Genomic DNA, 21,966 nt, shown 5'->3' on the forward strand with positions numbered 1-21,966 from the left:
CTGGTCAGGCCATTTTTATGGAAGAGACATTTAGCTTAACGAGGTCCGGTAAACACAAGCAATCAAAGAATAAGCAAAAGCACTAACGGGTATTCTGTAGACGGTACTGCTGTCCAGCCACCATAGATCTAGTTCAGGGAGGAGGTCTTCACTGTGGTCACTACCACAGTTTGTACTGTGTGTGCAATGATTAGCTCTTTTACGGTGGCCCAGAGTAGTAATTCAACTTGGGTGAGGTTTGCACTGCTGGTATATGAGAGGTGGGATTTGAATATAACTGAACTGAAACTCATCTTCTTAGTCAGAGTCTCAATGCCTAGCCCCTGCACCTGAGAATTTAATTTCAAACAAAGCTCCCAAGAAATAACATCAACAGTTATCTTCAAAGTAAAAGGAGATGACATACAGACCTTCTGCGGTGCCCTGGGGGAGGTGACACATAGGCTTTCCATGGTGGCCTGGGTGAGGTTAGTTGTCCCTCCTCTCCCCACCCACCCCCACCCGATGGAGTCTGAATCCTAGTTCAGGGAGGAGGTCTAGATGGTGGGTCTCACAGGGGCCGGTGGAACTCTATGTGTGTACCCTGCCCCCACACACAGCCACTGCTAAAATCACCACTCATGAACTGTGCTTCATTAAGCATCATCTCAGCCTATGCATGAGCTACTCTCGGGGGCGATGTTCCAAGGAGCCAACCACTGGTGGCTTGTCTGAAGAGCATCAGAGTGAGCTTAGACTAAGCTGCTAGGGTGCTGTGACACAACTTAAGGGACCATTACAATGCACAAGGGCCAACCCTGACCCAAATGCCACAGATGATGCATGACTGTATTGTACGTGTGTGTGTGTGTGTGTGTGTGTGTGTGTGTGTGTGTGTGTGTGTGTGTGTGTGTTGGTAGGGGTTGGACAGAAGACAACCATGAGTTCCTTAGTGTATCTTTCTTAAAAATGTATTTATTTTTTTATTTATGTGTGTGTATACATCTGTGTGAGTATATATGTGGGGGCCTTGGGGGCGAGAGGGGGGCATCAGATCTTTCAGAGCTGGAGTTACAGCTGTTTGTGAGCCACCTTATAGGTGCTAGGATCTGAGCTCACCCATCCATCCATCCATCCATCCATCCATCCATCCATCCATCCATCCATCCATCCATCTTTGAGTCTGTGTGCATGTTGCAGTGTATGTGTGTATGTATGTAGTGGACTGGGTTTACCTTCCACCATGTGTGCCCTACAGTTTGGACTTGGGTCATCAGGCTCTACGGCAAGTGCCTTTCCTACGTTAGTAGCCTTTCACCTTTCTTCTTCTTTTTAAGGCACTGTCTTCAGACTCACCAAGTAGGTTAGACTGGCTGACCCCTCCACACCCTGTCTCTACTTTCTCAGCACTGGAATTACTGGCGTGAGCAGCCACATTTCACCAACTCGGTCTCTATCAGCCCTTATGTATCTTTTTTTTTCTTTTTCTTTTTTTTGGAGCTGGGGACCGAACCCAGGGCCTTGCGGTTGCTAGGCAAGCGCTCTACCACTGAGTTAAATCCCCAACCCCAGCCCTTATGTATCTTTATGGGATAAAATGGTGACTGCAGAAACTCGACTTCTATAGTCTCAGCTCCAGAAACATTTCTACAAACCAGATGTTTGTGGGCATGAGACATCTGGATGCCTGTGGGCTGGGGAGGGGCGTCACATAAGGCAGAGGAAGGAAGAGAATGTCCTTTCCTAGCCTGAGTGTGTGGTTTGTCTTGGGCTCACAAGCAGGGGACCTTCTTTGATCTGTTCCCTCCAGGAGAAAATACTTGCGGGAATCACCCGTTCTGATCCCTTAAGACAGGCACTACCATGGTAGGCAAATAATGCAGTGATGTTCGGGTCTTCTACCTCTCAGCCACATTGCCATATGGAAGAAAGAAGGTAGAAAGCATGTGAAACCTGGGGCTGGACTGGAGCCACTTGGATTGGGAAGGAGGAAGGCACTTTGTGTCCCTATTCCTCCCTATGTGGGGCAAAGCTGGTCACACACCATTCTGGAAATTGGACCCCAGTATGGGCTAAGGACAACAGAGCAGTGAGAGGCAGGTGAGTGTCACCTTAATAAAGAATGTGAGGCATCATGTCCCTGTTCGCTTCCCACAAGCTGAGATCACGGAAGTCACAGGGCAATGCACACTCAGCACTGGATTCTGCTGCCCTCTAGCCAGAGATGGACAGCAGCCCTAGGCTGGCTCCCCGCCAGCAGCCCAGATAGGCAGTGACTGCATGGGAAGGGAGAGCGGGTTTACCTACCCATGGAAGATCCAGGTGCTACACTCATCAGCCTTGGTAATGTAGTTCTCGGGGAGCAGCCCAGAGCAGCCAGTGGTCAGCGAGGTGCCATAAATCCAGCCCTCACTGGTGCTGGTCTGTTCCATAGGAGACATGAAGATGAAGTCCCCTGGGACCAACTCCAATTCGTCATCATTCTGAGGTGAATAGGGGTAGATCACCTGTAACGTCTGCAAAAAAGGAGAAGACTATGAGACCAGACCCACCTACCATTCTTTTTTGAACCCGAGGTCCTAGACAGTACTCTATATACACGGTGACAAATACACTGCATATAGGAGTCCCTGGGGTCACAGGCTCTGGGCAGACATGGCTTCTGATCAGAAGGCACTTCTCTCACCAGGGTTTCATGGGTAGGTGCCTGGTGCTCTAGAACCTTCCAGACCTACAGCCGCCATGCTTTCACTTCCTGTCAGGACTCAGAAGCGGGTTTCAGGAACTCACAGAGAGCTGGAAAGTTCCTCTGGGCAACTGCTGGACATTCAGATTTTACTTCTCCTGCCCCGTCGGCTGTGGCAAGTACTAGGTAGATGGGGATTGTTGGAGGAAAGTCATCTTCTACACAGGCTCACAGACAGGCCGAGGGGGAGTCACTTCTACTGGGAATAAAGGATCTCTCTCTCTCTCTCTCTCTCTCTCTCTCTCTCTCTCTCTCTCTGTGTGTGTGTGTGTGTGTGTGTGTGTGTGTGTGTGCGTGTATGTGCATGTGTGTGATGTCTGTGTATACAGGAGCCCTCGGAGAACAGAAGAGAGCATCAGACTCCTTGGAACTGTGTTACAGAACATTGTGAGCTGACACATGGGTACTGGGAACCAAACCCAGGTCTCCTGTAAGAGCAGCCAGTGCGCCGGTCTGCTCAGGAAGGATGGCCCTTCCTCTGTGGCTCAGCTGATGAAGCAAAGCAGTCCATTCCTATAAGGCTTCCTTCAAGCCTACAATTGTCACGAAGACCCTGAAGACTGAAGCTGTCTCTCCTACAGAGCCGTGTGTGTAACCAGAGAGAAACCAGCTTCCACCCAAGAGCAGACGGAGGCCACATGTCTGCTCTATGAGCTCAGAAAAGGCTGCCCCAGGGCAGCCACGAGGCCAGGCCATGTGGCCGATGTATCCTACTCGAAGGGGGTGGTGCCTCTTCTCTTGGTGTATATAAGCATCATAATCCCAGACATTTAAAAAAAAACATAGCCATTCATTTTACATTTTTTATCACCAGCAAGAGACCTCATAGGAAGGAAATTATAGCCTATAATTTCCAGACAGCCAGAAAGGTGGAGAAGGCTTTTCCCTAAAGTCTGGAAGTGACAGACAGGCTCTATAATCTGACTCCCATCTTCAGAGTTCTCAGCTTTGGTCTCCATCAATGCCTAGACTATAAAGGTTAAGTGTGATGCTCTAAGGACATGCAGAGGACAGAGTCTTGCAGGGGTATAGGTTCTTCTAGTGGCCCAGGTTCCTGATCCTGAGGCCTAAGGCCAGTGTTGGTTGCATTGAAGGAGCCAGATGGCTGATGCTACTGTGAGTCACCAAAACAGCTCTGCTGTATGAGGGACACGGCTGAAATCTCAGCCCTGGGGAAGCTGAGATGGAGGATTACCTTGAGGCTAGCCTGGTCTATATAAGTGAGTCTAGGCAAACCTGAGCTACAGATCAAGTTCTTATTTCAAAATAAAACACCAAACCAAACCAAATAAACCATTTTCTTCTGGAAGTCTCCAAGGGAAAAAGCCGGGAAAATGTGGTTTCCCTCAAGAGGACAGAGTTGATAATGCATATTTTTGTCTCCGTGGCTTTCTAATTAGGGTCCTTGCTTCTGTTTTTAATTCTTCAATCATCTTTCAGTTGCTTGTCTGTTTGTCCTCTGATCGCCTTTCTCACTCCCTGTCCCTCTCTGATCTTCATGCAAGCCAAATACTCTGATGAATTGTTTTTTTTAAAAAAAAAACTGTTTCAAAAGACAAAATTGCTCACTAAAAATCTCTTTTAAGCTCAGTTCTGGGTGGGCACGTGGTGATACAGGGAAAGATAGCGCCACTTTTCCTGGTACAGGGCATCGTCAAACTCGGCCCAGCTCTTGAGCAGAGCATATTTTTGGTTTACTGTATCTCTGTCCTGGCAGTGCAGCCTTCCCTTTGAAGAACTCAGAGCAACTCAGAAGTCCTCCTGTCCCTGAACTTAGAGGTGAGTTGACACTAACCCTAACCCTAACCTGCTGGGTGGTGGTGGCACAAACCTTTAACCCCAGCGGAGGCAAGCGGATCTCTGAGTTCTGAGTTCAAAGCCAGCCTGGTCTACAGAGTGAGTTCTAGGACAGCCAAGAGAAACCCTGTCTCGAAAAACTAAAAACTGAAAACAGCAGAACGAGAAAAGCTGAGCCTGCCATCTCAGACATCCCTGAGAACATCAGGGCTTAAGGAAGATTGGAGACAGGGGCTGGGGATTTAGCTCAGTGGTAGAGCGCTTGCCTAGCAAGCGCAAGACCCTGGGTTCAGTCCCCAGCTCTGAAAAAAAAAAAGTAAGATTGGAGACAAAATACCCTAGGCATGTGGCAGAGGGACAGTAAATAACTTGGATTGATTGTATAACCTAAAAATTCAGAGGAGTTCAGCAAATCTAACATTATAACCGGAGGCCGGGGGGTGTTGGTGGTGCTGGTGGTGGTGGAATGCACGCTCACGTGGCTCTGGGTGCAGTCGCCAGCACCAGTAAACATACAAACAACAATCCAGACCCAAGTGTTCTGTTTCTTTCTGTTTCCCAAAAGTAGATAACAAAAATCTTGACCAAGTCTGAGAGACACCAGACCCAGGCCTCACTTGCCCTACATCATGCTGATTCTTAGAAACAGACCATAAGACTTTTGTCTTGTTTAGGGTCTGTTTCTAAGAATTCGTGAGAGGGGACACAGCAGTTAAGAGCACTGGCTACTCTACCTGAAGACCTGGCTTCAGCTCCTAGCACTCACGACCTTCTGTAACTCCAATTCTGGGAGAGCCCTCTTCAGCCCTCTGTAAGCACTGTGCACACACATCCTTCATACACTTGGCAAAATACATGCAGGCAAAACACCCATACACATACAATAAAAATAATATTGCAAAAAAATCTTGGGTCAAACTTAGTTGTCTCTTTCTTCCTCATTATATCAGAGACAAAACACAAAGGCAGCTGACTGAAGGGGAGCTGAGGGTGTGTGATTTGCCCCAAGACAGCTGTTATGGTAACCGCTTCCACACATCCTCCACATCCGCTTCCACACATCCTCCATATCATATCCACTTCTATACATCCTCTATATCATATCCACCTCCACACACCCTCCATATCATAGAAACTTCACACACCCTCCATATCATATCTACTTCACACATCCTCCATATCATATCCACTTCACACATCCTCCATATCATATCCACGTCCATATATCCTCCATATCCACTTCACATATCCTCTATATCACATCCGCCTCCACACATCCTCCATGTCCACTTCCACACATCCTTCATACACTTGGCAATAATCTAGGAAACACCTCAACCTTAGAGAAAACTAAGAACTGAAAACAATATATACACATGTGTACACTTGTTAAGTGTGTGTAGGTGAGAGGTCAGTGTTGAGTTTTTAAACCTTCTACTTCATTTTAAGTGTGTGTGTGTGTGTGTGTGTGTGTGTGTGTGTGTGTGTCTGTACCATGTGTGCAGGTGTCCTTGGAAGCCAGAAGGAGCCATGATATCTCCTTTAGAGGCAGTTGTGAGCCTCTGGCATGAGTTCTGGGAACTGAATTTGGGTCCTCAAGTACTCGTAATTGCTGAGCTATCTCTCCATTACCCTTCTGCTTTATTTTTTGAGACAAGGACTCTCACTGAACCTGGAACTTCCAGGGATCCTTCTGTCTCTGCCACCCCCGCCCTCACTGACATTACAGGTACACGCACATGCACAACACTTTTGGTTTCCTGATGTGAGTTCTGGAGCATTGAATTCTGGCCTTCAGGCTTGCACTGAGCCATCTCCTCAGCCTGTATGTGTGTCTGTGTGTGTGCATGCGAGTGTATGTGTGTGTGTGCATGTGTGTGTGCGTGTGTATGTATGTGTGTGTATGTGTGTGTATGTGTGTATGTGTATGCGTGTGCATGTGTATGTGTGTGTATGTGTGTGCGTGTATGCATGTGTGTATGTGTGTGAATGTGTGTGTGCATGTGTGTGTGCGTGTGTATGTATGTGTGTGTATGTGTGTGTATGTGTGTATGTGTATGCGTGTGCATGTGTATGTGTGTGTATGTGTGTGCGTGTATGCATGTGTGTGTATGCATGTGTGTATGTGTGTGAATGTGTGTGTGCATGTGTGTGCGTGTGTATATATATGTGTGTGCATGTGTGTGCGTGTGTATGTATGTATGTGTGTGTATGTGTGTGTGTATGTGTGTGCGTGTATGCATGTGTGTATGTGTGTGAATGTGTGTGTGTGTGTGTGTGTGTGTGTGTGTGTTTGCTTGCTTGCTTTTCTGTTGGTTGGTTAGGCTTTTTGTTGCTGTTGTTGTTTGCTTTGTTTTATTCAGACAAGCCCAGGCTGGCCTTGAACTCACTGTGTAGCTGAGGATAACCTTGAATTTCTAACCCTCCTGGATCTGGGATTACAGGTGTGTCCCACTATATCTAGTTTTATGTGGGGATGGAACTCAAACCCAGGGGATTCCTGGAGTCCGGGCAAGCACTCTACAAACTGAGCTCCATTCCTAGCCTGGGAATTTGAGAAATTGTTGATTTCTATTCTGTCTTCCTCCTGGGGACAGAATGAAGGAGGAGGAGGAGGGTGGGAACATCACACACCCAAGGGACTCCAGAAGACCAAATGACTAGAGAGAGAAGCTTGCAGGGCAGTGGATGTCTTATCAGAAGAGGCTGTAATAATTGAGCCTTCACAAATAAGAGATAAAGGGGGCCACGTTATTTTTAGAATAATTCACGTGGGCATTTGCAGCCTCTTTCCTTCTGCACAGACGAGCAGAATGTGGGTCACACAGAAAAGCAGTTACCCTTGGAGTTAACCGGAGGGCAGTGTTCCTTAGAAGACAAACCCTGTAAAATTCCACACCACCTTCTCCTCTTGCAAAAGTGACTTCTCTGTAGGCCGGTGCACAGTCAACCCTGACCTTTCATTCTGCCTTTGTCCTTGGAAAAAGAGTCCGGCTACCACATTTCTCTCTAGTAACCTTAAGGATCTTCTTGGTAATTCTAGCAGATGCCAACCTTCTATGATCAGATGGAGCCTGCTTAGTCTGTCTCAGGAGGAATCAGTGTCAATGACTGACAAATGCTCTCATCAGGAAAGTCAGGCAAGGCCTGACCTCACCACTCCCAAAGTGCCATACCTCACCTCGAAGCTTTGGCTCCTAGACTGGTTCTTAACATTTCTCAAACGAGCTTACCTGGGGTCAGCAAGACGTTCTGTTCTGTCTGCCCCTGTTTCTTGTTTATTTTTAACATGTTTGGAAAGTACAAAAGAATTGTCAAAAGGTCATGGGCTAACAACAGCAATAGCAATAAAAACCTTCTGGTGTAGTTGAACAATTGGGAAACATGTAACTATTGCTTAATAAATTAATTAAACTAAAAGGCAGGTTTTCATCTAACTATAGTAGTTATCCACTAGCCCTGGGGTTCATTCCAAAACCCAGGAGGTAGGCCTGAAATTGTAGATAGTGCCAAGCACACTCTCTATGCTGCGTTAAGTGTATATATTCTATGTATTTTTCTGTTAATAGCTATGGCCAAATTTAATTTATAGATTGAGAACAAAACCGAAAATAAAATAGAGAAGTTCTAACGATATGCTGTAAGGAAGTTATCGAAAAGCCATGAATTTGTGCGTGTGTGTACTGTGTATGTAGTTTATGCATGCATGAATTGTAACAAGTACCTGCCCCCACGTGTTTGTGGCCCTGGGTGTGCACATATGGAGCCCAGAGAATGAGGTTGGGTGTCGCCGCTTTGTTCCCTTGAGACAGGGTCTTTCCCTGACCCCAAAGCTCACCATAAACCTAGGCCAGCTCTTAAGATTCGTCTGCCGGGGGTTGGGGATTTAGCTCAGTGGTAGAGCGCTTGCCTAGGAAGCACAAGGCCCTGGGTTCGGTCCCCAGCTCCGAAAAAAAAAAAGAACCAAAAAAAAAAAAAAAAAAGATTCGTCTGCCAGCCTCTCAATACTGAGGTAACATGGGCTTTTGTGAGTGCCGGAGATTTGAATTCAGGTCTTCATGTTTGCACAGCAAGCACTCCTCCACAGCAAGATACCCCTCCACTGGGCCATCTCCCTATCTCCCTAGCCCTACTTGTGAAATAGTAGCTTCTGATAGCTGAAATTGTGAGAGAAAAGGGAACAGCAGATACAGCAAGGACGGTATGTGGTCTTTCCTTAGACACGGATCACCTGACTTTGTTGATCAAAAGACTGAGGCTCTGCTTCCTGTGGCTTCAACTGTACGGGCCGCTTCAGAGCAGATAGTTAACCTCTGAGAGTCTTCTTTCAGATAAAAAAGATTAACATGGTCCTTCTGAGAGACACGTGATTGACGGGAAAGCCTTGCTGACTACATCCAAAGAAGGATGCTAACACTTAGAGCCATTTTTCCGTAGTAGGATTCAGTTATGCCCACTCACACATTCTGTTGTAGAGTTTACAACCTCTCAAAGGGACCAGGCAAGATTTCTTTTTACATTTCTGTCCTTCTCCCTTGCTGGATTCAAAGCTCCTTTCTCATAAATGTGTTCTCTCTCTCTCTCTCTCTCTCTCTCTGTGTGTGTGTGTGTGTGTGTGCGCGCGCGCGCATGCATGCGTGTGCACATACACACATGCACAGGGAGGTCAGAAGACAACCTGTAAGATTTCCTTCTCTCCTTCTAACATGTGGGTTCCAGGAATTGAGCTCAGGTCCTCAGGCTTGGCAGCAATCGCCATCACCCACTGAGTCACCTTATTGGCCCTTAAAAACTCCTTGAGCACAAAATTTAAAAAGTTCTGCATGCCTGACGGTACCCTGCATACTCTAAATGTGAGCATATTATCAAATATCCCTGGATTTTGCCTGGGAGTATGCAGGGCTGCCAGGAAGCATTACCTCATGATTAGCAAATCGGATATCCCGAGAGAATATGGTGGCCACCCAGTCACACCCTAGCTTGACATCGATGTTCTGGGCGAGTTTCTCTAGGGTGGGTAGGTGGCTGGCTTGGAAGTGGTAGGCCAGTGTCACGTGCAGCTGCTTCTTATGAGGCTCCACGTGCACTTCTGGAAAAAGGAAGGGAGCATTCGGGGATTAGAAAAAAGAAATCACAACAATAAGAGAGATAGAAAAAAGGGCCCAGAAAGGTGTCCTGTTCCCCATATAACAAAGAAGCCAGTTCCTAGGAGAGGCAGCAGCAGAATCAAAGGGGTGGATCCCAGGCCCCAATCAACCCACTGTTCCAGAGATAAAAAACCACGACAGATGGCTTTTCAGCAGGAGCTGAGGATGGGCTCGGGTTAATCTTTTTGGCTGACTCCTCCTGACAAGTCCAGGGGCTCATCCCCAGCCCCTCCATTCAGACGAAGAAAAGGAGACCTAAAGGGCCAATGTGATTGATACAGAAACACAAAGCGGGTTTTGTGGCTGTGACCGCTGGAGCGGTTGTCTTCATCTGGGATCGGATTTCCTGGATTCTGGGAGTGCGGTGGAAAAGAGGGGGCTGGGGGAGACCTCGCAGCCTCACAGGCTTTCCCAACAACACGCTTGTGAATAGTTACTTGTAGGTCTGTTCTGGATGTTACAGAGTATTAAGTAACAGCCCCCTGCCTCTATCCCCTGGATGGCAGCAGCGCCCAAGGCATAACCCAAAAATCATGCTACGCATTGGCAAATGTCCTCTCAGGGTGACAAAAATAAAGCAGAACAAACCTACCAACACGAGGTATGAGCTTTAGTTCCCCTTTGTATGTGACATTCGGAAGAACTGTCTACTTCCCAGGAAAGAACCAAGAAGAAATTAAGGTAGCTAGTCAAGTCTTACAGAATTAGCGGGTCAGATAGAGCAGGAAGCCGGTCTTTTGGATTTTAGCCCTTTTTCCCATTATACCGCAGAGCGTGTCTGTGGAGTGAGTCCACGAGACAGGTGTTTGCGGCTGTTCCTATCTAGCTATACTCTCGGCCTTCAGTACTTGCTGATGAAATGAATGCTCGCGGGTGAGCCTTATCGAGCCACCCAGAAAGAAGAACAACACTAAAGATACTTGTCGAAGGAATCTGGGTGAACCAGTAATTCTAGACTACACACAGGCATGAGTTCTAGGGCAAAGACATAATGACCTACTTTCCACAAAGCTAGACCAGAGAAGTCGGGGTCATGCAATTCTGGAGATCACCACCAGGGGGCACCACAGGGACAGAGCCATGAAGCCGCCAAGTTCTTAGTAACTGTAGATTCTTGGAGACTGGCAGTCTCCCATCCCCACTCAGGAAAGCAGGTCTTTGATTGTCTCTCATTCCATCTGCACTTTAAGAACCGGTCACAGTCCTGCTTTCCTGATGCGTAAAGGATTTGAGGCTTTGTTTGGTTCTTGTAGTGATTTAGTGGGCTGACAATATTTAGTGGGACTAAACTCCTTAAGAGCAATGGATAAGAAGAGAGGTGATTTTTCCCTGTTATTCTATCTCTCTGAACCGTTTCTGTTCTCTGTTGATAAACCCGTGGCTGGTCCCTGGCTGAAAGAGAGAAATGCAATCTAAGAAGACCCCCTCTCCAAACCACGGGGAGTCTCTTCAGGGCCCACAGTTCTTTTGAGAGCCCACACAGCAGCGATTTGGGCTAAGCTCTATGCTGGGGCTTCTCAGAAGGATCACCCCACACACAAGACAAACATCAGTGAAGACAGACACCCTGTAAGATAACCACTGACGGTTAGGAGACAACGAAGTAAACTGTGTGGCTTAGATCAGGTCTTCCGGTCTTTGGCCACCCCTAAATGTATGGCTGGAGAGCTGTGGGTATCCCCTAGTCTTTCATTTAGCACTGGGATTCAGGGGCTAGGAATTTAGCTCAGCACTGGGACAGCAAGCATGAAACCCTGGATTCTGTCCCCAGAAACAGAGGAGGCCGTATGTGGTGGTACACAGCTGGAGTCCCAGCACTCAGGAGCCCATCACAGGAAGATTAAAAGTTCCTGGCCCAGGCTGGAGAGATGGCTCAGTGGTTAAGAGCACTGACTGCTCTTCCCAGAGGTCCTGAGTTCAAATCCCAGCAACCACATGGTGGCTTACAACCATCTGTAATGGGATCCGATGCCCTCTTCTGGTGTGTCTGAAGACAGAGACAGTGTACTTGTATATAATAAATAAATAAATCTTAAAAAAAAGTTTGTGGCCCAGCTTTAGCTACAAAATAACTTTAAGGCCAGCCTGGGCTACATGAGGCTTTATTTCAGCATCTTCAACTTGGTGAATATTTTTGTGATTCACTCTAACGTGGCTTCACTGCTCTGCACTGAACGGTCAGGTCCAGATAAAAGCAGGCCTAAGTGGGGGAGCTTAGAGGATGAAGGATGCTCTCTTAGATCTGCACCAGAGGAGATGGAGTCTACAAAGGGCTGCGTTTACAGTCTAGTGTGAACAGCCGAGTCCCTGGAGTCAGGGAACAAGGCATGGGCGAGCTCTTTGGCAGGTCAGCAGAACAAAGAGGTGCAACGTTTTCACAAGGGATGTGGGGTGCTTCTTTGCCAGAGGAATCCACTTCTGCATGATCCTCCACCGCCTGTCTCCAGCCCTCTCCTCTGCAGAGGTTACCTTCTGATCTTAAAAGTCCCCCACATGTCGTAATGTTGAAGACTTGATCACCAGTCTGTGGTACCATGGGGAAGAGGTGGGTTCTCTAAGAGGTGGACCCTACTGGGATGAAGTTAGGCTATCAGGGATGTGACTTTGAAGGGGACCTTGGGACCCCAGTCTCTTGTGCTCACTCTTCCTACTTCCTGGCCCCCTTGAGGTGAGCAGGTTTGTTCTGTGTCCTCCCACTAGGATGTTCTGCCTTACCACAGGCTACGGGGCCAACCACCACTGGCTCAAAACTGTGGAACTATGAGCCAAAATATATAAGCTCCTCTTTGTAGGTTGGCTGTCCCATAACTATTTCCCATCCCCGTCCTTTCGACCTCTGATATTGAGATCCGGGACTGGACTGACAACTGTGGGTGTTTACCGGTTTTGGATGCAGCCTCTGCGGCGAAGTCAGCCGCGAACTTCTTGAGGACCTCTGCGCTGTCTTCCTTCACAAAGAGCCCGATGAAGTTGGAGGAGGTGTACAGCTCCAGGGGTAGTGGGGCTGAGAACTTACACCTCCATCGACTGACAGTAGTCTGCAGGGCTTCTCCCAGAGCATCCACCTTGCTGTCCTCGCACTGGAGATGGAAAACAGGCTTCACTATAGTCCGGAGAGAGAGAGAAGCCTGCAGCCCCTCGGCACTCAGCCGTCCCCAGAGTGCCAGGGCTGATCATGCAATGACTTAACCAGCATTTGTGTCCACGAGGGAGGGAAGAGCTTTGGGATCTCAATCATCTAGACCCTGATTATCCCTCCAGTGGGCAAATGAAACTAAGGAATGCATCATGACACCTCTTCCCACTACCCTCAATCTGTCGTGGTTCCTGGGAAACCTTGCCAGAATGCCATCTGATTGGCTAAGCAGAAAACAAAAACCAAGGGTTGGGGTTGAGGCGTTGGTTAAAGGAAACAGAATTTCAGAGTAACTACAAGACAGTATGGTAACGACAGCTAGAAGCCATTCGATGTATTCTTGCTAAAAGGGTGGATTTTTTGGGGCTGGGAATGGGGTGCAGGTTAGAGCCCTTTCTTAGCATGCTGGAGGCCCTGTGCTCAATCGACAGCCCCAAAAGCAAGCAAGAAGGTGAAGGTAGTAGGTGGTCAAGTTCTTACCACAAACTGACAGAGACAATAGGCAGTGTGTATAGGAATTGGCTCAGCCAGCATTCTATAATGCTTACATAAACCAAACAGTCACACCAGATACCAGCATCTGTCAATTACGTAAGTTCTTGGGGCTGGGGAGTTCGATGGCTCAGTGGTTAAGAGCACTTGCTGTCCTTGCCGAGGACCCACACTTGGTTCCCAGCACCCACATGATGGTTCACGGCTGTCTATAACTCCAGTTCCAGGGGACTCGACACCCTTCTCTGGCCTCTGTGTGTGTCAGGCACGGAAGCAGTGCACAGACATACACCTATAGACAAAAAAACAATCCGGAGGGTGGAGCAGAGGATGTAGCTGAGTTGATAGACTGCTTGACCAGCATGCGAGAAGCAGAGGATTCCATCTCCAACACCACGTAAAATTGGGTGTGGACAAATAAATCAGATGTGGCGAGGTCACACTTGCAAGCTCAGCACTGGGAGTGAAGGCAGGAAGGTCAGTAGTTCAAGGTCATCCTCGGCTACATTGAGCTCTAGGTTAGCCTGGAATACGTGAGACCCTGCCTTGTGCCCCTGCCCCTGCTGAAAAGGCAGGATAAGGAGTTGACTCAGTGTGAGGGAGTGTTTGCTTTGGGTGCATGAGTACCAGAGTTTAAATTCCAGGCACAGCACTCAGGAATTATATTGTGTTGAGTCCCCTGAAACTGTAGTTATGGACAGTTATGAACCATTCTGTGGGTGTTTGTAAGCCCAACACAGGAAGGATGAGGTAGCTGAAACCCAACAGCTCACTTAGCCTGTCAGCCCGCCCCCTACAAAAAAGTGAGGTTCCAGTTCAGCTAGAGGCCCTGTTACTAGGGAATAAGGTAGTGAGAGGAAGATACTTCAGATTCAAAGGAGGACCAGGAAAAGGAGGAGGAGGAAGAGGAGGAGGAGGAGGAGGAGTGGGGAGGATGGGGGAACCAACAAACAAAGAAGCAGGAACACAGCCTCCAGCACTCTTTCAGTTGCTCCTCAGACAACTGTTGTCTTCACCACCACTCCCATGATCCTTGGGAAGAAGAAAGAACGAGGCTGGGGAGTGGTGACATCATCCACCTACCCTCTTTGGAGAGTTGGGAGGAAGGATGAGTGTTTCTCTAAAGCCTAAACGCTTTCCTGCAAGATCCTCAGATGACTAAGAGGAAGTGATAATCGATTTAATTTTCAGAGTGAGGTTGCTAGAGACAAGGTGTTAGGAACACGTTATTTACCTGAGACACACACGAAGTGAGAATTACATCCAGAAGAAGAAGAAGAAAAAAACCCAAAGCAAAATGTATTTTTGAAAACTGTTTTTTAAAAGGCTACCATCCTGCTTTGTGCGGAACACGCGTGGGTAAGCCAACTCCATCACTGGGAGGAGCAGAGTAGGGGACGAATGCTTCATATCTTATATTATGGAGGATTGATTTAGCCTCTAAATAGGCATTTCCATGGATAGCTAGGGTGTGGATGAGGAACTGTGGCAAGAGAAAGTTATCTCTTCGGTCTCTAGAAACTCTAGTAAGACCTCACATGGTGATGTTCATGTAGAGGGAGTGGCTTTTCCTGCCTGTTATCTGGATCCCCAGTCTCTCTGTTCCTTCTGCTCCCCACCCTGAGAGTTGACCAGGCATGGCGGCCCGTGCCTGTGATCACAGTACTTGGGAGGCTGAGGCAGGAGGATTGGGAATGTAAATGTTTCAGGTCATCCCCGGTGACAGAGCAAGCTGGCTTGGGCTATGAGTCGCTGTCTCAAAAATAAAAATACAGGAATAAAGCTCACTTGGAGTACACACCATACTAGCATGAGGATGTGAGTTCAATGCCCGGAACCACCTGAAAAACCCTGGGTGTGTTAGCATGGACTTGTGACTCCAGGATCAGGGCGGTGAGACTGGAGACATCTCTGGCGCTCACTGGCTGTTCAGCCTGCCTAGACTCCTTAGTGAGTTTCAGGCTAGAGTACAAGATGAGGAGGATGAGGTGATTACGTGTGCAAACACACACACACACACACACACACACACACACACACACACACACACACACACACACTGATATCCCTACCCTAAGAGTGGAGTGAGTAGACAGTAAACATGTATGAAGAAGCTACACAAATGGCTGACAGGCAAATTTCCACCCATCAAGGGTTGGGCTTATCCTTCAGGTTTTAGAAGTATATTATTTTCCTGATGCACTGAATCCAGATGTTCCAGGGCCTCAGCCGATGCCAGGGGAGTGGAAGTAGACTGAGGCCCTCTCTGGGGACCACACTGACCTCTGGGAGGTCCACCCAGTGCTGGGAACTCCTAAATATCTTAGTCTTCTGGAAAAGCTCTGATCTTCACTCCTGGTGCCCAGGGTCTGTCTGGGACACTGAGAGGTTGCGGGGTGGGGAGACAGGGGTGTGCGATGTGGCTTACCATGAAGAACTGGCAGAGGGTGATGTGGGGGAAGATGTTGTGGGCCTTGTTCTTCCCACAGATCTGCTTGGACTGCTGCCAGAAGTCAGAGAGCTTCTGGGCTAATGGACCGGTTGGGCGGAGGTAGAGAACATACTCCCGAGGCAGGGGGTCATCCAGGAAGGGGTCCCCGACGTGGGAGAACAACCTGTGGGAGATGAGAGATACAAGAAAGCCTCACTGGCGAACAATGGACGAGGAGAAAGAGAAGAGGCAGGCCCATCCCTCTCCAGGACCACACGGAGAAGGGTTTCCATTTGTGCAGTAAAAATCCACCCTTTGAAGCTTACACACCCAACCAAGTCTCAGATGGAGAGGCTTCTGTTCTCCTCATCCCACAACTCCCTAAAAAAACCCCAAAGCTGCTCTCCAGGAAGCATCCTTGGGTTAACTCCAAATCCGTTCCCCACACAGGAGTTTCCTCGCACACACCCAATTCCTTCAGCTCAGTCTACTCTGGAGCTCGTGTGACTCCAAAGCGAAAGGAAGGTCCAGGAGGGTGGCCCGTGGGCTCATCCTTGGGAATGACATCCTGGTACATGAGTAGGACATTTTTCTAAATTGGCCAGCTTAGCATCTACAGGCGTCCAGTGAATCTAGAGGTGACTGGCAGGCCTCAGATAACGTGAGCCTCCATCTGATTTCGAAAGCCTTTAAACAGATCCAAGGAGATGTATATGCCCTGGGGCCAGGGCAGGGCTTGACAAATGGGTCTGTCACGTTTGCCTCTTCCCCTCCTGGAAGGGTCCATTAGAAAAAAGACTGCACACGCGAGCTCATCATAGACACTCAGAGTTAATTACACGCTATTCTCTGGATTTATTTATTTCATACCAACCAGTCACATGCTGCTTGAACGCTTCTTCCTCCCGTGGATGCCAGAGCTTTTTGTCTGCAAAAAAGAAACCAAATATCTATTGTTAGTATTTCTAGCCTTCCCCTCAGCTCTTCTCACGAGGGTGGAGTGGGCAGAGGTGACATCGGAGTGTGCGTTCCCTACACTGCTGTGTGGCATAGGAAAGGTGCCTGCAGCAGGGGCTCCCCAAGGGTCCCAGGAAGGCAGGTGGAAGTCATCAATTTCCATGTAATTAGCATTGGATTTGCATGCAGCCTGACATCCCGCTGTCTATTTTCAGTTGTTTCCACATTAGGGTTTTATTTTCACTTCCCTAAAAGTTGTCATGTCTTTGCATTTTCTCCCCGATTTTTACCCACTCATTTCCAATGACCTAGATCCCCCACAGAGTGGATTCTTATAACCCTTGATGGAATGGGTGGGGAAGAACAGAAAGACTCGGTGCTAAATATCTACAAGGACACTTGGATAAACTCACTTCTTCCTCCTTTTCCTGCCCCAACGACCCAAGGGGATCATCATGTTCAATTACTTTGCAGACAACTTTGGGGACAAAACAGAGCCAGGGAGTGCTATTACCAGTTACTTCTGGAGAGATAGCTCGAAGCCTTCCTGATGGTGGGCCAGTAGCTACGAGAGGCTCACTGCAGTGAGACTTTCAAGTTTGCAAGGGGCACTGCAAAGCCAGGTCAGCCAGAGCCACAGAGCTCTGGGTTTGCATCCTGCTTTGGTGCTGATTCACGGGGAACAAGATTCACACGGTCCCTGTCCCTGGGGTATGTGGTCCAGTAGGCAGGAAAACAAGAGCTAGAAGCTAACTATCTGATTACTCTGGGGGCAAGAGCTGTGGAGGGAACTGGGTATGGTGGTGCACATGTTTGATCCAACACTGGGGGGGGGGGAGCAGAGTTTAGCCTGGTCTACATAGAGAATTTCAGGCCAGCCAGGGTTACAGGGTGAGACCTTGACTCAATAGTAATAACAGTAGTAATTGTAGTAATAGTAATAGTAGTAGTAATAGTAGTAGTGGTGGTGGTAGTAATAGTAGTAATAGTAGTAGTAATTATAGTAGTAGCAATAGTAATAATAGTAGTGGTAGTAATAGTAATAATAGTAGTGGTAGTAATAGTAGTAATAATAGTGATAGTGGTAGTAATAGTAATAATAGTAGTTGTAGTAGTGGTAGTAATAGTAGTAGTGGTAGTAATAGTAATAATAGTAGTGGTAGTAATAGTAGTAGTGGTAGTAATAGTAATAGTGGTAGTAATAGTAATAGTGGTAGTAATAGTAATCGTAGTAGTAATGGAGGGGAAGCCTGAGAACCTTGACAATGTACAGAAGTCTAATGACAGCACCAAGGCAGAGGCACTGTGAACTGTAAGGTGACGACTCACTGGGAGGGGAGGGGTGGCTGTGGTGGGTAGACACCGTGTCTCTACTCTGTCCTGGAATGTAAAGATGGGTCATATTACACGGAGCCTTGGCTAGCTAGTGCCTGACACATCACAGGTGGCCAGTATGAGATCATTTTCAAAGCAAGCCATCAGTAAGTAATGACTTTTGTGCTTTCCACTACACTGATTTGGGGTCCTCGGGCTGAAGGGAAGGAGGGAAGGAATTCAAATTGAACTGTCACTCTTTCCAAGTATCCTTTTCCTTCTCACCCGAGGATCCTGGGTCTCCCCCGCCCCCCTCCATGGACCACTCAGAGCCATGAGTGAGTCTCTGGGTCAGGCTGGGAGAGACTTTAGATATCATGTGTGTGCCCAGTTTCTTCAGCCTCCCAAGGAAAACTCCAGGAGAGAGATGTGAAGAAATCTGCTCAAAGCAGGCCTGGCTTTTCTCCCTTATTAACTCCCCAGCGATGGGCTACCTGGAACAGCATGGGGTGAGACACAAACTATTCACTGAGATGAAGTCCAGGAGAAAAGAGGTGGGCCTCTGGGAAAGGAAGCTGGTAAAGGCAGCTTAGAAGCAGGGAGCACTCTCATCCCCACTACTACTGCCGGGGGTTGAGACCCACACCTCCCTTTTTTAGGTAGAGAAGCCACATTAAAAAAAAAAAAGCCTACCAGTCAGGGGTTGTTGGAGGCTATTAAATGCCCCCAGAAGGACCCATTGTTCCCAAAACAATTGGGATGAGAACTCATTTTCAGCCCAGACAATGTGCTATTTATAGAGAGCATCCAATTTCTTTGTCTTGCACCCTTCCCCCCAACGAAATACAGCTGACTGAAATTTAATTTATTTCTTTGGAGAAGCCGCCACGAGAATCCTCTGGAAATGAGAGATCTAATTAAGTTATGGTCTCCCTAACTTAAAAGTCTTGTTATTTGGAGAAGGTTCAGAGGTGGGAGGGTGGATTGAGATAATGGAAGGTTTGAGTGGCATACAGGTTAAAGACACCTAAACAGGTCTTCACACAGAATGCAAGGCTGAGGGAGGAGCTTCGTACTTAACACACCCTGCCCGGAGAGGGTTAGCTGTGTTGGCAACAGCACCAAGGGCCCTTGAGCCTTAAGAAATATTCTGGAAGAAATAGGTTTTAAACATTGTTTTTAAACCTGTCTTTTTAGATTTATTTGACACGTCTGCATGTATGTGTATGTACCGTGTTCGTGCCTAGTACCAACAGAGGTCAGGGCACTGACTCCCACAGAACTGGAGTTATAGAAGATTGTGAGCCAGCACGCGGGTGCTGGGAACTAAACTCTGGTCCTCTGGAAGAGCAGCAAGTGCTTTTAACTGCTGAGCTAACTCTCCAGCTTCCGCCTCCCTCCTTTTTTGGGGGAGGGAAGTGTGGTGGTGATGAGGCCAGAGGAGCTGCAGGAGTTGGTACCCTCCTGCGGTAATGGATTGAACTCAGGCTGTCAGGGCTTTGTGGTGAGCGCACAGTGGTTCTTAAATGTACTTCTAAAGGTTTCTAGAAAGTCAATTCATACCTCTGAAACAGAGGAGTGAACTTGCTAGGCAGGGAAAACCCCATTCCTCAGAGGGAGGCCGGGAGGCTCAAAGCAAGCTGGTTACAACGGATTGAGTCTGTTCCCAGAACTCTGCCCACAGAACAGGCCCGCGCGGAACAGCAGCTGCAGACTCCCAGCTCTGCTCAGATGAAGAGCAAGTTGCCATAGAGCACCACCCCCACGGCCTACCCCTGGGGCCAACGCCAAGGGCCAGTGGGAGGATGATGGGAACGGCCAAGCCCCAGCTCAGGCCAGGCATCTGCTCCCCTCAGCGCAACTCAGAGGCTGGCAGGGGTTTCACTTCAGAGTCCCGTCCTCTGCAGGTAGAGAAGCTCCCCTTCAGCCTGGACTGTGAGAGTCCAGCCCCACCTTCAGGTGACGTTGGGGCAGTTCGGAGGACAAACACTCTTGGTAGGGTGGTCTCACGTGAGACCAGTGGGTGGGGACACTCTGTGAGTTCCCGACATTCCATCACATCAAACAGCCTGGTCTTAAATCATTTGTAGTTGACAATGAAACAAAACATCCTGCTTTCTGCCTACCAAGGAAGGAGACCAGAACAGCTGACACAAAAGCAAGGGCTGAGGGACAAGACAGATGAGCCAAACGGGCCTCTATGAAGGTCCCAGCCGCTGGGAGGAGCCAGCAGTATCGCCAACCAATCACCTCCTCTGCTGTGAGTCCTCCCCTTTGGGGGTTCTACCCTCTACTGAGGGTCCTCCCCCCTCTGCTGGGAGTCCTCCCCTCAGCTGGGAGTCCTCCCCTCAGCTGGGAATCCTCTCTGCTGGGGGTCCTCCCCTCTGCTGGGAGTCCTCCTCTCTGCTGGGAGTCTCCCCTTAGCTGGGAGTCCTCCTGCTGCTCCCAGCTCCCAGGATCTTCAGATCTTTGCATGTGGAAAGATGGCCTCAAGGATCATGCTTTAGAAGGTTCACAAAGAAACTTTCCTGCTGGTTTGCCTGTGACAGCATTCCCCCTCTCCTTTCCTCCTTCCTTTCTCACCCACAGTCCTTCTCTTTCTCCCAGCCCCTTCCCTCTTTCCTTCTCTTCGTTGTCCCCTCACCCCCTGCCTGTTTTTCCTTAAGAAATTGCACAGAATCAGATGAAAATGAAGAGCCAAGCCAAAGGCCCGCAGTGCTGGTTCCTGATTGGTGGGTATCTTTCAGGGACCACGGTCTGATCCAGGTTTGAGTCAGTCATATCCAGATGCCACAAGAGCCTCTTCTCTTAATTCCCTATGAAACTGTTCTCCATGTTACTCTAGCTCAGTGCTTTTCAACCTTCCCCATGCTGTGCTCCCTTGATATAGTTCCTCATGTGGTGCCCTTGTATTGGCTGGTTTTGTGTGTCAACTTGACACAAGCTGGAGTTACCACAGGAAAAGGAGCCTCAGTTGTGGAAATGCCCTCGTGAGATCCAATTGTAAGACATTTTTGCAACTAGTGGTCAAGGTGGGAGGACCCAGCCCATTGTGGGTGGTGCTGTCCCTGGGTTGATGGTCTCGGGTTCTATAAGAAAGCAAGATGAACAAGGCAGGGGAAGCAAACCAGTAAGAAACATCCCTCCATGGCCTCTGCATCAGTTCCTGCTTCCTGACCTGCTTGAGTTCCAGTCCTGACTTCCTTTGGTGATGAACAGCAATGTGGAAGTGTAAGCTGAATAAACCCTTTCCTCCCCAGCTTGCTTCTTGGTCATGATGTTTGTGCAGGAATAGAAACCCTGACTAAGACATGCCCTCGACCATAAAATTATTTTCTTTGCTATTTCATAACCGTAATTTTGCTACTGTTATGAACCGTCACGTTAAGTGTCCGGTATGCAGGACAGCTGACATGCGACCCACAGGTTGAGAACCGCCTCAAACACCATGCTAAACTTGAAAAGAAACTGTGAGAGCCTTTTAGATTTCTGATCTGGGGCTTAGAGACACTTTTCCCTACTGCAGTGTAGTCTACTCAGAGAGGCTCTTAGTCAGGAACACAGCCTCCCCCCACCCCCTACCCGCACCCCAGCCCATTGTGTGCGTTCCAGTTGTCTGTGTTCAAAAGACCTATTTGTAAAGAAAAAAGAAGATACAAGGCCAGGTACAGAATCCTCCGAGTGGATAAAACACCTGACATAACCAAAATTAAATTAATTATATCTCTTCTTCATGTCGCCAAGACAACCTTACATTTTGGAAATATTTAATATGATCTCCAAGATGCAAAAAATAAAAAAAAAACCCACTCAACCTGCAGGATAGCATTAATCTTTCATACCTAACACATTTAATTGAATTTAAAATGGCCTAATTAACCAGACAACTCTTTGTTGGAAATTAGTTTAACGGTCTGTGCCATTCTGAGGGTCAGGCAGACTTAGGTGGAGTCAATTCTGTTTCTCA

The 21,966-nt window shown here is 48.1% G+C and overlaps 1 protein-coding gene across 3 annotated transcripts in view; it reads right to left on the reverse strand.

Annotated features, from left to right (window-relative positions):
• Positions 1-21,966, reverse strand: part of Ubash3b (ubiquitin associated and SH3 domain containing, B) — a 147,525-nt gene that overhangs the window by 24,128 nt on the left and 101,431 nt on the right. For 2 of the 3 annotated variants that reach the window (XM_006242848.5, NM_001191792.1), the window contains exons 2-6: positions 16,603-16,656; positions 15,726-15,912; positions 12,551-12,749; positions 9,442-9,611; positions 2,287-2,495 (exon numbers count right to left, since the gene is read on the reverse strand). In XM_006242848.5, the coding sequence (XP_006242910.1) occupies positions 2,287-2,495; positions 9,442-9,611; positions 12,551-12,749; positions 15,726-15,912; positions 16,603-16,656 (819 nt within the window). Of the gene's footprint in view, positions 1-2,286; positions 2,496-9,441; positions 9,612-12,550; positions 12,750-15,725; positions 15,913-16,598; positions 16,657-21,966 lie in introns of all 3 variants that reach the window. The other variant, XM_039081414.2, reaches the window with a different exon arrangement.

Source organism: Rattus norvegicus, chromosome 8 (genome assembly GCF_036323735.1).
Source record: "Rattus norvegicus strain BN/NHsdMcwi chromosome 8, GRCr8, whole genome shotgun sequence".
NCBI classification, from domain to species: domain Eukaryota; kingdom Metazoa; phylum Chordata; class Mammalia; order Rodentia; family Muridae; genus Rattus; species Rattus norvegicus.